Source organism: Diospyros lotus, chromosome 5, assembly GCF_014633365.1.
Source record: "Diospyros lotus cultivar Yz01 chromosome 5, ASM1463336v1, whole genome shotgun sequence".
NCBI classification, from domain to species: domain Eukaryota; kingdom Viridiplantae; phylum Streptophyta; class Magnoliopsida; order Ericales; family Ebenaceae; genus Diospyros; species Diospyros lotus.
The window spans coordinates 2,916,587-2,932,535 of record NC_068342.1 but is presented as its reverse complement, the minus strand read 5'-3'; the positions used below and the strand labels follow the sequence as shown (position 1 = coordinate 2,932,535).

General features: G+C 35.2%; 1 protein-coding gene across 2 annotated transcripts; it reads left to right on the top strand.

The window, feature by feature from the left end:
• The first annotated feature begins 10,417 nt into the window (after nt 1–10,417).
• Nucleotides 10,418–15,949, top strand: LOC127802876 (respiratory burst oxidase homolog protein B-like). 2 transcript variants are annotated; one of them, XM_052338950.1, is made up of 13 exons: nt 10,418–10,639; nt 10,800–11,357; nt 11,852–12,011; nt 12,158–12,206; nt 12,437–12,550; nt 13,015–13,443; nt 13,630–14,016; nt 14,139–14,234; nt 14,331–14,446; nt 14,529–14,631; nt 14,721–14,794; nt 14,889–15,406; nt 15,515–15,949. In XM_052338950.1, the coding sequence occupies exons 2-13, from the start codon at nt 10,886–10,888 to the stop codon at nt 15,622–15,624; spliced, it is 2,628 nt and encodes an 875-aa protein (XP_052194910.1). In that variant the 5' UTR covers nt 10,418–10,639; nt 10,800–10,885; the 3' UTR covers nt 15,625–15,949. The 2 variants fall into 2 exon arrangements, with proteins under 2 accessions (XP_052194910.1, XP_052194912.1); XM_052338952.1 differs by lacking the exons at nt 10,418–10,639; nt 10,800–11,357 and adding an exon at nt 11,391–11,661.

Below are 15,949 nucleotides of genomic sequence, written 5' to 3'. Positions count from 1 at the left end.
ATGACGATGGACTTGGCAATGGCTTTGCCATCTTGAAGCAGAACCGACACCTTCCAGTGAATTGGGTTGCAGTGCAGGAGGAAAGAACTCTTGTTGGCGAGGTCTTGCTCCAAGTACTTGTACTAAATGCCTTTCAAGTTCATCGCCCATTTTACCCTGCACACGAACGGGCTAAACCATGCTCCCAACAACTTCACTTTGTCTTTTTTTGCCATTGATGAACAATCTCTTTGTTCATTTTGGCCCAAAAGGGAGGTAGTTGAACATGAGCTCGCGATGGTAAGGAATGGACTCTAGGGGACGGCTGGCACCTGCAAACACTCCGAAGCTCAAGTAAGTAGGAGAGTAAAATGATAGAGTATCAGTAGACTAGAGAAGAACATACATTGCCTCTGGTGAGAGCTGATTTATATAGAAAGAGGAGATGCCTTCTTGTATGTATGCGTAGTGTATTTGTAGGGTGATGAGATTAGATATCTGGCGTCGATGGAGCTCATTGACGGTGGCATGGTGCCGATGAGACCCTCATTAATGTGGATGGAATTCGTCGTTAATGAGGATGAGATTTGCCATTAATGAGGATGAGATCTTGAGTAGACGTGAGAGTATCCAACATGCGGCTGCAAATGATGCTTTTGCAGGCTGACGCAGGGCCAGGATCAGGTTGGGGGCTGAGATCGGCCTAAGATAGAGCTTGATTGGTCCATGGGCCAAGATAGAACTGGATTGGGCCAGATGCTCGATTTGGGTCGGTACGATCCATAGACCCTTAGGTCGGATGCTCGAGAAGTGAGTATTCAAGCTAGAGAAGGGGAAGCTAGGCGGATTTGTTGCTTTAACTAGATGTTCCTTCTGGCCCAAAAGGGAGGCGATCGGACGTGAGCTCGTGACGACAAGGAATGAACTCTTGGAGGTAGCTGGCACCTGCAAGCACTCCGATACTCAAGTAAGTAAGAGAGTAAAATGGAAGAGTATCAATAGACTAGAGAAGAACATACATTGGCTCTAATGAGAGTTGGTTTATATAGAAGGAGATGTCATCTTGTATGTATGTGTCGTGTGTTTGTAGGGTGATGGGACTAGATATTCAATGCTGATGAGGTTTCTTAACAGTGGCATGGTGTCGACGAGACCTTCATTAATATGGATGAGATTCGCTATTAATGAGAATAGGATCTTGAGCGGGTGTGAGTGGGAGTATCCAACATGCAACTGCAATGATGCTGTTGTAGGTTGGTGTAGGGTTAAGATCGGGCTAGGGGCCAAGATTGGGCCATTAGCCAAAATAGAGCTGGATTGGACCAGAGGCTCAATTTGGGTCGATACGATTCATTCTTCTTTTTTGTTCTGAGTTGAGTGATCTTCTTGCTTGGCTTACATATATATAGGGAAACTAGATGGCCGTAGGAAGGAGATGACAAATTAAAAAAAGGTACAAAATCCCAAAATTTAAAAATTGCAATTATCATGATTTTTTTTGTTTTTGTTTTCCAAGGAAGGAGAGGGAGTTTATATTTGAAAATTTTACCAAACATATATTTTTTATAAGATGTAAATTCTTCTTATCCCGATGGTATTAGTTTTTGAAAAATAATATTATTGCTATCTTAGTCGGTTAAAGCAAGAGGTAGCTTAAGATGTAGACTTTCAAAGACATCTTTTTTGACTTTTGTATATGGTTGTATAGTTTTTTTTTTTTTTTCTTGTTTCTTTGTTTAGATGATTTTCTTTGTTCGCTTGATTAGTCTTTTGTTGTGATATTTGAGATATAACTTAATATTAAGATGTAGATGCTTTTGTAATTTTTTATTTAATAAAATTCTTTTTTACCAAAAAAAAGTCGAGGTAAATTGGGTATATTTGGCTAGAAAAGTTAGAGGTTGTTTGGCTTACTCTTTTTTAATATGGCTTTTAAGTCTTTCTACTTAAAAGTTAGGTAAAATTTTAAAATTGGTTAACTTTTAAGTTGATAATATGTTTGATTAAATATGTTTTAATTTGTTATTTATATAATTTTGTATTTAATTTAAAAAACTGAGAAGTTTTCAGAACTTAATAAAAAGATTAAAACATATATGTTGTTGAATAATATAAATAAAATTTATAAAAATATTAATTTTTAATAAAAATATATAAATTAATATTAAATTGATAAAATTTTTATCATTAGATGTTGATAAATTATATATAATTATTAAAAAATATATTAATATAATATTTTAGGTTAAAATTTAAGTTTAATTTATAAAAACATTAAATATATATATTAAATTAATATATTTGTATATATATAGAAATAGAGAAGACGACGATGGAGATGATAATGATAGACAGAGATGGAGGTGACGATGATGATGATGGATGCCACGGCGATAGGAATGAGGCTGGAGGTGACGATTGTCATGGAGGAGATAGAGGTAACGATGGCGATAGAGGGTACAAACAAATGCGACGACATAGAAGGCAAATGGATGAAGAAGAGAAATAAGGTTAAAAATATAAGTGTTGTTTGAGAGCAAAATTGTGAATTACTTTGTCAATAACACGTTCTCCGAAAATTTGGAGGGAAGTTTTTTTAAAACGTTATTAAAATAATATTTAAGCTCAGTAGTGTTTAACAAACATATAACTAAATAAGTTATACAATATTTAAGTTTCACTGATAACTTATAAGCATTGAGTGCCAAACACCCCCTTAATAATAAGAGGTTATAAAATTATAATAACTTCTTCTTCTTAAGAATGACATAAAATTATAAAATTATATTCACATAGAACACGTAATTTGTAAAATAAAATTAAAAGCTTTATCTTCTTCCAGCTTCAATCCTATAGATATGTTAGTGCTTTGGTTTATGCTCTTTTTAGATTTTTGAATTCTTTTAAGTATATATTGAAGTAAAAAAAAATCATTTTTGTTATTATTTGTCTTCTAAATTTTTAAAAATTCCTTTTAGTACATAATAAAAATAAAAAATAAAAAATATGATATGACTTGTTATTTTATTTGTATGAAGAAACTTGTATAAACAAATCTAATTAAATTATACCATTTCGGCGGTCAAACACCAATTTAATTAAATTTTGATCATCTTAGAAACTTGGGCTCAGTCCTCCTATTGAATCGACTCTTTTAATATTTAAGTCAAGCACTATATTTAAAATTAAATGATGTAATAATGATATAATCAATACATAATTAATAAAATACTTAATTTTTAGAAACTTATGCCTTTATATAGATTTACTACAAGATCGATAAAGGATTAGGATGTATCATGTGAATGGATCAGATCTTTTGGGTGAGCTTGGTTAGCCAACCATACAATTTGGGCGTATGCTTAGTCTTGTGCCTTTTTTGTTGTTGTTCTAGCTTGAATAACTTTAGGGTTAGGGTTAATCCATCGGGTTACCCACGGACTATCTTTCGCACACATTTGAGAACTTGAGTGTTATAAGATTGTGGGTTCAAGTTTAAATCTATGTAAACAATATATTATTTGCGACTATTAAAGAGATTAAGAGTTGAGTTTCAATTATGACTTATCCATCTGATTCGTTAGCTCAAACGGATGGATTGTGGTTTATAGGTAGGGTGCGATGGTTCCACTCGAAGACTATTACATATTTGAGACTTCTTGATTTTTATGTTAGAAAAAAAAAAAGAAAAAACCTTTAGAATTAGGGTCTAAGTTCTGATTCTAGACCCAATTCTTCAAACTTGATTTCCTTGTACCTCTAGAGTTATTTAAAAAATATTAAAATTTTTAATAGGATTATTATTCCTACTAAAATTGACCTCAATTAGAAATTTAATATTTATAAGTTTGTCAAAAGTCAATAAAAGTTAACTCCTTCAAGTTCTTCCATGCTTAAGAAATGTAAACTTAATTTAATAAGATTGTTAGAAGGAGTAAGCATGTTCTTTGCCATGGTCATAAATTAACTATTCTTTTCTTAGCCTCCAAGTTCTCTTTTCTATCCTTAATAATCAAATTAGAAGTAAAAAAATAAAATATTTTAAACAAAAATTTATTACCCGTCAATTGACACTTGTGATAGGTTCAAATTATGTACTTTATTTTCTCAATAGTTGCGAGATTAAATCTTTTCTTTATTTTTTTGAAATTAGCATTTGTTAAAAAAAAAATTATATTAAAATAAGGTTTGAATAATTTCTGAATTAAAATATAGAATTATCAAGATAAAATTGTGAAGTATTTCAAGATTTTTATTAAAGTGTTTGTTAATTTTTTTGAAATATACTAAAAGATACATGTGTATTTTTTTTCTTATGTATAAGGAGCGAGATAAATTTATTTAGAAAAAAAAAAGATAAATTTATATGAAAAAATTCATACTAAAAGTCACGCGATTTATTTTTTAAAGATCGTTAGATAAATTTAATAAATATAATAAATAATACTTTTATTTGAAATATTTTTTTATATTTATTTTTTTCAATTTATATCTTAATTAACGAATACAAAAGACATTTTGGGCAATTATATTATCAAAATGCCAAAATACCCACTTTACTTATATAATAGTATAAATATTGGGCAATTATCCTTCTTGGTTAAGAAACATAAAATTAGTTGACTAAAGAATATAGATTAGTTTGATTAAATCTTATCTTTATTTAAAATCAGATCCTTGCTTGGCTAGATTGGCTCATGAACTACAATTTAACTATTGACGTAGCACAAGTTTGACCCTCATTTGCTTCATAGTATGTTAATATAAAATTTTCAAGAAAATAGGTTTTATATATTATTACGTATTAATTAATTTATCTTACATCAAATACTAAATTTGACTTAATCATTATAGGATATACTGAGGGACTAAAACCTATATTTGCAGGTTGACCATGATTTATACACATTTATAGTCAACGACGTTTATTAGATATATTCCAGATCGAGAACTCTTACTAGACATATCTAGAGTTAAAGAATAGGTTCAGAGTTGATCGACTCTAAGATATTATTAAAAATATTTTAAATTATAAATTTTAAGTGACAATTGTCTAAAATTTTAATTCATTGGGAGACTAGACGCCACCCTATTTTTGTAAACAAAGTCAGTTCAGATAAGCTTAGATTTGAAGACTCCTAAAACTACCTTAGAACCAAAAAGAATCCAAAGAGAGAACAATTATAACATAGATCAGATGTTGATTAATTCCAAAGTCTTTATCAAAGACGAAGGCCAGGCCCATAACATAATGGGATAGAGTCAGTGGCATGGCATCAGCCACATGGGCCCAAAAATTGAATAATGAAGGGATTTGACAACTTTGTATACACATTCTCCAAAAGAGGAGACTTTAAGAAATTTGTCTAAAATCATTTGACAAATTGTAGTGAAATAACAAGATAGGGTTGAATGTTGACAAATTCTAGTGAAATAGTCTAAATATTGTTTGATGGAATGGAATGATGAATGCTTGGGCTGTGAGGAAAATGGTGTCAATATAACAACCCATTTCTGGGAATATGGGTATGGAGGTGTCAATGGATAAGCAAATGGTTTTGGAATTAGTCGTCTTCCCATTGGAAGACCAGACCAAGGGCCATTGAATAGACTATGAAGGGGACTTATCATTGCTTCTATAATTTCTAGAAAAGAGATGTAAATGACCCGTACATAAATGTTCTAACATTTGGGATTAAGACAGTGTACGAATATGACTACTAAAATAGTGTGACAAGACCAGTAAATTGTCTATTAAATTAATATATAAGTGTTTATTAGGGTGCAATGAGATCATGCATGATTCATATTGCACCAAACTCAATACTTGGAAAATGTTAGTGCCCAATTGATGATGAGGTCTTGGCCAGTGGGCACTCATTAGTAGGAAGATGTCTCCAACTAAATGCACCATAATTACCCCCCACCCAAATTATCATGACACATACATTTAATCCACCCTTAATCATCTCTCCCCCGCCCCCCCCCCCCCCCCCCCCAAATTATCATGACACAACACATACATTTAATCCACCCTTAATCATCCCCCTCACAAAAGAGTACGATTTTGTTCACTATCTTCTCTACTTCCCTTTTTTTCTCCAAGTCTCCCTCTCTCCCTCCTTTCCTCTTCTTTTCTAACCAGCCTCGTGTCATTGTCGCCTTTTGCATGTCGACCACTAAGGTTTCCTCATGCGCCGACCACCTCGCCTCCCACTACATCTTCACCTAACTAACCCCGAGGTGGCGGATGCATCGGGGAGAGGCGATGGTGAGGTGACGATGTAGTAGCGAGGCGAGGTGAGGCGGTGATGCAAAGACGAGGTAGTGGTGAGGCGATAGTAAAGCGGCGAGGCGAGGTGAGGAGACGACGAGACGGGACAAGGCGACGATGCAGCGACAGTGAGAGGAAGGTGGCGAGAGGGTCGACAACAATAAGAGCAAGAGAAGAAAAAAAGAAAGGAAAGAGAGAAGAGGGGTGAATAAAACCCCCTCAAAATAATCTTTTTACCCCAAACTAAAGGGGTAAAGTTACCCACAGGGATGGACAAAATCACACTCCACAAACAAACGCATTAAGTACTAATATATATATATATATATATATATAATACCACTGGCTCTTTAGTGCTTGACTGGTTTTAATTCAAGAGGCTGCCTCCTGGTTTCAGAAACCAGGGTGGGTTCTAGTTTTCTTCCACACACCCCACTAGACTGTTTTTGAATTTTAATTATATTATTATTATGTCTTAATATAAGACATTAATTAATACATTAACGTCACGATTAATATTATAATAACTGAACTTTAAAATAATATTTTTATGGCTTCTTCATGTTCCCTCCCAGCTGGATGTTCCTCACATTCAACACGGTTTGTTAAAGACTCTTCTGCATATGTGTTTAATTAATCCCATTAGAAAGTCAAATCATCAAAGCTAAGCCCATTGTAGAGCCTTTTCTATATTTTATCACACAACGGGCCCAAATTAATTTCAAGGAAATAGATAACGTTAATTATTGTTTCAATCAATATAACTGTCAAACACTATATATCAAATCAACTTTTATTTAAAAAAAAAAAATTCACGTTAACCGCTTCTTATTGTTTATATTATTTTTAATAGTTAAATAATTTTATTGATCGATTAAAAGTACGATGTATTTATTATAAAATAATAAAATTATTTAAATATTAAAAATAAGATATAATTGTTGCATTATAAGTAAAAATTCATTAAAAATAAAAATAAATCTAAAAGCCTAAAACAACTTTTTGATTTAAAAGGTGTAAATTTTCTCGAAAACAAAGGAGTTCGGTACAAAGTAGATAATTTTGACATTTAAATTTTTTTTCAAGAAGGTAAATGTCATCGTCATTTGTAAGAGATAGATATTATTCGGAAGAATCTTAATCCAATAGAGTTAAGAAAAGTCAAGATAAATATTATTGATAAGAATATTAATTCTAATAGATTTCTAAATGTTAAGATAGACATTATTTGTAGGAATCTTAATTCCATATTACTTAGGATTGTTTCATACTCTTTTATAACTAAGAAAACACTTATTTCAGACAATGTACCCTTTTAATATTGGTTTTACTATAATTTTTTTTATTTTCAGTGTCTGACTTAAGTATTAGAATATTTGTGTATGGATCTTCTTAGCCTCTCTGACTATTTTCTTTTTTGCAGCTCACACAACTCTTGACGTTCAAAAATAATCAAATGAGATTTGACGGCCCGTACTGATTCAGTAATCACAAATACGAGGGAAAGAGAACAAATAACACCATCAACACACAATGCGCAAGAGTTTTTTACGTAGTTCGACCAGAATGATATCTAGTCCACAACTGTTTTCTGATAATTTTTGCAGAGTAACTGTATGTATTTTTTATCATGCCTGTACAATGGGATCCCCTATTTATAGTGTTGGATACCGACAATTTATACAAAGTTTAAAGTAGTGGGGCTATATCGTGAGGGACAATATGTCTTTACCTCTATTAAAATAGGGAGTAAAAGTTCCATACTATGTAGGGACTGATTTTTCACGGATAAGGACAGATAGACATTAGATCTAATTATTCTACTTTGTGGTATTCTTTGCGAGTTGATCAGATTGACTAGCGAGCTAGAGCCATCATTTGGAGCTTGTTCACTATTGTAATCAAAGCTTGTGTTTTAACAATTATGTGATCTCGCAGAGCCTGTTTCGCCCTTGGGCCCATTAAACTTAGAGAGGTTCACCCTTATTATTGAATCATTCTGCAGACAACGTCCATGTAATAGCTCATCCAAAAAAAATGCTTGTAACTACAGCTTAAAGACCAAATTTACAATCAAAAAAATTTACTATTATATATTGAGGACAACAATAATGAAGATGTATATTATTTAAAAATAATATGATTAACATTGCCAATTGTCATGTACCGTTAGTCAACTCACGAAATAATTGGAAATTAGTGCAGCGGCGGGGAACACGTGTTTGCGTTCAACGTCGCATCTGTTCGTCGGCTAATTAATTAGTGGCCCTTTAATTACCACCAGACAAATTAGTTACTGTCAGTATGATTAACTTGGGCACTGTGAGAGAGGGGTGGCCCCATGGACCCCACATGCATGAGCCCACTCCCTTTCTCTTAATCGAGCAACTGTTATGTTACTTGACGATAGCTAACATATCAGTTGCCCGATTAACTTTAAAATTACAGTCCTAAATTTTAGATTATTTACTAAATTAACCATAAGTTGACGTTTAATACAATAATAATTCAACCCAAAGTAAAGCAAAGCATGTAGGATGTAGGATGTGAGTTGGTATATATATATATATATATATATATATGGATAAATTAAGATTAAGATTAAGCCGAGAAAATGACTAAGTGACAATGCCTAATAATAATGGTAATTAAGGCGGATAATGAAATGATTAGTGTCCAATTAATAGAGCCATTTACAAATCGACAAAAACAAGAGGTTGACAGCTCCAACTACAATTGGATTAATACAAAGCACCACCCCCTGTCCGTGACCAAAATAAGTTAAAAGAACCAAAATATTATATATTTTTTTTACATTTAATAAAATAGAGAAAGAGAGAAAGGGAAGGTGGGTGAAATGATAAATACCACTCCAGCCTTCACCCAAATTAAAATTTAATTAGGTAATATTTGTTAATCAATATATAAATAAAAAATAAGATATAAAAAGTATTTATAATTTTATAATTTTTAATATGTTTGTTAAACTTATATTATGATTCTTAAAAAGGAAATAACGTAACTTCTTATCTAAGTTTTTTTAGATATATTTATCTTTTCCCCTTTTTTAAGATAAGCATATTTTGATTCTTACATATAAGAAAAAAAAATGACACTAAAAAATTTAACAAATATTTTGATAAAAATCTTAAAATATTTTTCAGTCTGATCTTGACCATTCCATATTTTGTTCTGAAAAACATTTAAATCTTATCTTAATATTATTTTATCTTACTCATTTTAACAAACACTACCGACCATGATCAAATATATTTTGAACTTGTTCCAACTTAGGTAGTGTTTGTTAAAATGAGTAAAGATAAAGGAGTATCAAGATAAGATCAAAATGCTCTTCAGATCAAGATATGAAATAGTCAAGATAAGGCTGTGAAATATTCTAAAATTTTTATCAAACTATTTGTTAAATTTTTTAGAATGCACTAGAGGACACAAGTGTAATTTTTTTCCTATTTGTAAGGGTTAAGATATATTTATCTTGAGGGCAAGAGAGAAAAACATATATAGAAAAATCACTATAAGAAGTAACGTGATTTCTTTTTTAAGAGTCTTAAATAAGTTTAACAAATACATTAGAAAGAACAAACATCTGAAATACTTTTCATATTTGACTTTTTTTTCTACTTTTCTACTATTCACAAACATTAGAGAGAAAAGGTTGGGTCTCACAAATTTTTTCACCCATGGGGGGGGGCGGCTGCACGTTATTACAATTTATTATAATGGAAGAGAACCTACATCTCCGGGTGAAGTTGCCACTTTAATTAATCAAAACTATGATTTGATATTCGGCGAGGAATGGGAAGTTAGGTATGGTTTGGACCAGCCAATCTTCTTCTGGCATCATCAACTTGATGCGAATGAATGAATGAATTACCTTCTCCCATTCTGAGAGATAATAATAATAATAATATTTACAAACTGACGTAGCCATGGATCGTCTCGTCACCTCCGAATCTTTGAAATGCTAGGTGGGACAACTGGGGCCTTGATTTTTTTGAGGATTTTCCTCTCTTCCTGTCTACAAATCATGCGCTTGAGTCTGACCATGTAATATACAACGTTGGTGGTTTGTTTGTTGAATGTAAAACAAAGACAATAATAACCACTCCCAACTACTACTACTACTACTACAAAAGCATTCCAAAACAACCCAGATTCCACCCATGGTTTTTCCCTTCTCTCCAACTATATATATACTCAAAAATTCACGGGCATGTTTCAACCAGCCCCATTCACTGCGCATCCTTCACATTCTTCTGGAATTCCACAGCTCATTGTCGCTGATATCCTCTCTGTCTTCCGAGCTTCTTGCATCTTGCTCTGCTGTCTCTGGGGCAAGGCCTTGTTTTCAAGCCTGCTTCTCTGGTAAGAATGGATCCCTGTTTTCCAAGAGTTAAGCCATTTTCTGGGGGGCTTGAGCATTAGAATTAGTGTAGCACGTGTTTGTGAATTTGTCGCAGTGAGAAATATGCTATAGATTTAGTTTCCTTACTTCTTGATGATTCATGAGTAGTTCTGTTGTCAGGAACACAAGGAGAGGTTTCAGGGAATTCCCACTACTGCCATATAATCGGACATAGGAGATTGCCTTGAGATTTGGTGGGTAAGGAGATGGAGATTGAATACTTGTCTAGCGATCAAGGGACTGACAATGAAAGCACCAGGAGCTCCAGAGTCTCCGGCAGAAGTAACAATAGTAGCAGGAGAAGTGCAAGATTCAAGGATGAGGACCGCTACGTTGAGATTACCCTGGATGTTCGCGATGACTCGGTTTTGGTGCAGAACGTCAGGAGTGCTGATACAGAGGGACCCTTTTTAGCCAACCAACTCGAAAGGCGGCCTTCCTTTGGCTCACAGCTCTCGTTTAAGCTAAGACAGGTCTCGCAGGAGCTGAGGCGGATGACTTCTTTTAGCAGGCTTCACAAGGTTGACCGGAGCAAGTCTGGTGCTGCCCGTGCCTTACAAGGCCTGCGGTTTATGAATAAAAACGTGGGAAGTGAAGGGTGGATTGAGATTGAATTGCGCTTCGATGAATTGGCTGTTAATGGAGCACTTCCTAAATCCCGGTTTGGCCAATGCGTAGGTTGGTAGATTGCTGAAAATGTCGTTTCTCTCTATCAAGTTTTATTGTGTTTGAGAATTAGTTCTATGAATTTTCATGGTTGATTTTAATTGCATTAGTTTTTGAACTTGTCTGTAATCCTTACTAGTTACTGACAGAAAGACTTTTTTAGTCCTCATGAACTGTGTAAGCACTTAATCAGAAAACTGGGTGGGAAGCCCCTAGACATGGCATTGGATGTAGTGGCCACCGGCCATATAGAAGCTATAACCATGGATAGAAATGGCAGGAGATCTAGAATTCACTTAGTTGACCCCAACTAGAGGTATTACGCCTTATGATTGTTGTTGTTGTTGTGAATTGTGTAGGCACTTAAATTGGAAAAGCTGTAAAAATTAGTCTTTGACTACTAATTCTAAACATCATCTGCAATGTTTTTAGTAACCACTTAGGAGACCAATATAATCTTTAGCATAAACAGTAAATGTTGGTGGAATTTTCTGTATTTTTGTCAGGAATGAGTGGATCAAGCAAATTTGTGGATGAGTTGTTCGATGCACTTGCTCGTAGGAGAGGCATAACGACAATGTTCATAACTAAGGCTGAGCTGCACGAGTTTTGGCAACAGATTTCTGATACCAGTTTTGATGCTAGGCTGCAAACCTTCTTCGACATGTAAGATTTTAATTTTTAATCATAGTTGTTTGTTTGAAATCTCTTATGTAATCAATTCCTTTTACCTGATTCATTAGAAGTTGATGGCAAAAATTTAGAATATGATTATCATGATTTTGACCTTTTTCAAAAATTACAAATTGAAGGGTGGACACGAATGCAGATGGAAGAATCACAGAAGAAGATGTGAAAGAGGTGATGTCATTGAAACAATGCAGTGCAGATTTCCTTTTATATACGTGTGTGTGTGTGTTCTATTTCTCTTTATCCATTTTTTATGGGTTGAAAGAGGTGATTTGAAGCAATGGAAATTCAAATTTCACCTTTTAAATATACCTTTATTTTTCTTTATCAATCCAGTAGCTTACCTAAGGTACAAGATATGCACGAAATTTAATCTTTTAATTCGTATTTGGTTATTGCAGGTCATTGCACTAAGTGCTTCCGCAAATAAGTTGTCTAAGATCCAGGACCAGGCAGAGGAGTATGCTGCTCTGATCATGGAAGAGCTAGATCCAGATAACCTCGGATACATTGAGGTCTTTAACCTAACCAGTTGAACCCTCTCTTTTTTTGTTTTTTTGTTTAGATTCCCGTGCCAACCTTACATTTCTGCAAAAAGTGGGCATAGTCATCTATGGCCTTACTAATAACACATACACCCATATATATTATGAATATCCATAAATGGATATATTAAAGTAGCTGCTTGGCTGTTTATCATAATGCAGAAAGTCTTACATATGCAAAAGTTTGGTCACATGAACATGGAATGTGAAATTAGTTGAAGCGTACATATACCCCATAATGAGGTGTTGCATATACTCTGGTACTCATGAATTTTATATCACTCAGATCAGTCAGTGTTGGAATCTAGAGTACCTTGTTTAGAAGCCTCCATAAGGCAAGGCCTAGTACTTTTGGACTAGAAAACTGAGATATATTTACTTCCAATCTGGTAGACAAGCAGAGAAGCTAACAATGTTAAATTGGTATGTCATAGTTGCACAACTTGGAGATGCTACTTTTGCAAGCCCCGAATCACTCGACCAACCGTGCCTCAGATAGTCGCATTCTCAGCAAGCTACTAAGCGAAAAGCTAATCCCAACCAGGGAACCAAACCTAATAAAGAGATGCTACAGGCGCTTTGCCTATTTTGTCGAGGACAACTGGAAGCGAATATGGATCGTGGCCCTGTGGCTCTCCATTTGTGCAGGGCTTTTCACATGGAAATTCATTCAGTATAAACATAGGGCAGTATTTCATGTCATGGGCTACTGTGTCACCACTGCAAAGGGTGCTGCCGAGACGTTGAAGTTCAATATGGCTCTCATTCTCCTACCAGTATGCAGAAACACCATTACATGGCTGAGAAGCAGGACAAAATTGGGAACAGTAGTTCCCTTTGATGACAACATTAACTTCCACAAGGTACATGTTGCCAATGTGTTCTGTTCCCTAGCTCCAATTATTTCTGGCTTTGATTTTACCACTTACTCTTTTGTCTCAAAATTTAACTTGTTACAACATACTAGGACTAATCATAATAAGAAAAGCCATGACGAACAATCCCTTTTAACTGGGTATTACACTAACAATAGTACGCAAAATCTTTAGGTAGTTGCCCTCGGAATTGCAATTGGAGTAGGGTTGCATGCGGGTGCACATTTAACCTGTGACTTCCCCAGGCTACTGCATGCTACTGATGAAGAGTATGAGCCTATGAAGCCATTTTTCGGTGATGACCGGCCTGATGATTATTGGTGGTTTGTGAAAGGAACCGAAGGTTGGACTGGTGTCGTGATGGTGGTGCTCATGGCCATTGCCTACACATTAGCTCAACCATGGTTCCGCAGGAACCGGCTAAACCTTCCTAAAAACCTCAAGAAGTTGACAGGGTTCAATGCCTTTTGGTACTCTCACCATCTATTCGTTATTGTCTACATACTCTTCGTCATCCATGGATACTTCCTCTACCTTTCCAAGAAATGGTACAAGAAAACAGTAAGCTCCAGAAAAACTTGATATTGGTACAGCTATTCCAATTTTTTAGGGGGTACTACCTATTGATCTTTCCTCAAATGGAATGTACGTGATTTGATTCTTGTTGTTGTGTGTTGCAACAGACATGGATGTATCTTGCTGTCCCTGTTATACTGTATGCATGTGAGCGCCTGATTCGAGCATTCCGATATGGTTCTAAGACAGTCCACATTCTAAAGGTACACATCAAGGCAAGCATTTTCATGAATTTTGAAGTCAGTCATGGTAAGATGGGTAGATGAAACTGATACCATTAAACGTGCTAAAATTTTCAGGTTGCTGTCTATCCCGGGAATGTGTTGGCACTGCACATGTCTAAACCTCAGGGATTCAAGTACACTAGTGGGCAGTATATATTTGTGAACTGCTCAGCTGTCTCCCCATTCCAATGGTAATTTCAGGAATCAAATTTGATCATTTTATTATATTAACCGCCCTATCAGTTGTTGATCATCAGTAGGGATCCATGCCAGGCACCCCTTCTCTATAACATCAGCTCCAGGAGATGACTATCTAAGCATCCATATCCGAACCTTGGGTGACTGGACCTCCCAGCTCAAAGCTGTCTTCTCTAAGGTACTGATAGCATCAAAACTAGAGATAGTTCAGAGGTGATTTCGAAACTATCCTTACTGAACTGTGTTGTGCTCGGTGCATTAATACAGGTTTGCCGTCCTCCAAGCAGTGATCAAAGTGGCCTACTAAGGGCTGACATTGCCAGAGATCTTTACGAGCCCAGGTACTTCTTTTTTCCATCGTCCTATGTTCCTTATAACTGGGATTTTGTGTATGTTTTATTGTGATAATATGTTTCTCCTCATCTCCGCGTGCAGGCTGCCAAGGTTATTGATTGATGGCCCCTATGGAGCTCCAGCACAGGACTACAAGAAGTATGATGTCCTCCTCCTCGTGGGTCTTGGCATCGGGGCAACCCCGTTGATCAGCATAGTCAAAGACGTGCTCAACAACATCAAGCAACAGAAGGAGATAGAAGAAGAGACGGTAGATCAAAGCGGCGTTAAGGGTAATAAGAGAAAGCCTTTTGCCACTAGACGGGCTTACTTCTATTGGGTTACTCGCGAGCAAGGGTCATTCGAATGGTTTAGAGGGGTGATGAATGAGGTGGCTGAGAATGACCAAGGGGGGTTGATCGAGCTCCACAACTACTGCACCAGCGTGTATGAAGAAGGAGATGCCCGGTCAGCCCTCATAGTGATGCTTCAAGCGATGCAGCATGCTAAAAATGGGGTGGATATCGTCTCAGGAACAAGAGTGAAGACTCATTTCGCTAGGCCAAATTGGCGCAAAGTTTTCAAACATGTTGCTATTAACCACAGCGATCAACGAGTTGGTAAGTAGTAGTATTGCCTTCATCTACAAATTAAAGTTCTTAATTATCCATGTATGTATACTCCATTATCGGTTTTTAAGTCAGAACTCTGGTTTTGCTGGTTCGCAGGAGTGTTCTACTGCGGTGCGGCTGGGCTGGTCGGAGAACTGAGACAGCTAGCTCAAGATTTCTCCCGGAGAACAGACACCAAGTTTGATTTCCACAAGGAAAACTTCTAGCTAGATTGATATATTAATTTCATGATCCATACTATATATATATTTGCTTCTCTTCTCTCAACTGTATATCTTCCCCTATATTTCCTGTTGTAGTTAAGATATATCATATATATATATATATATATATAGCACTTTTGTTTTCAATTTTGTTCCACCATGGCAAATCAAGAGCGGTGTATTAATTCTTTAATTTCTGGTTATCATTCTTAAATCACTAGGTTAGGTAATTGGGTTTAATTTCCCGGCAAATTTGTATAAGATTTGAACATTTAGCAAAGACTGCTTACTGCTCAAACTGATGAATGCAGTCAATAAACAGCACGCT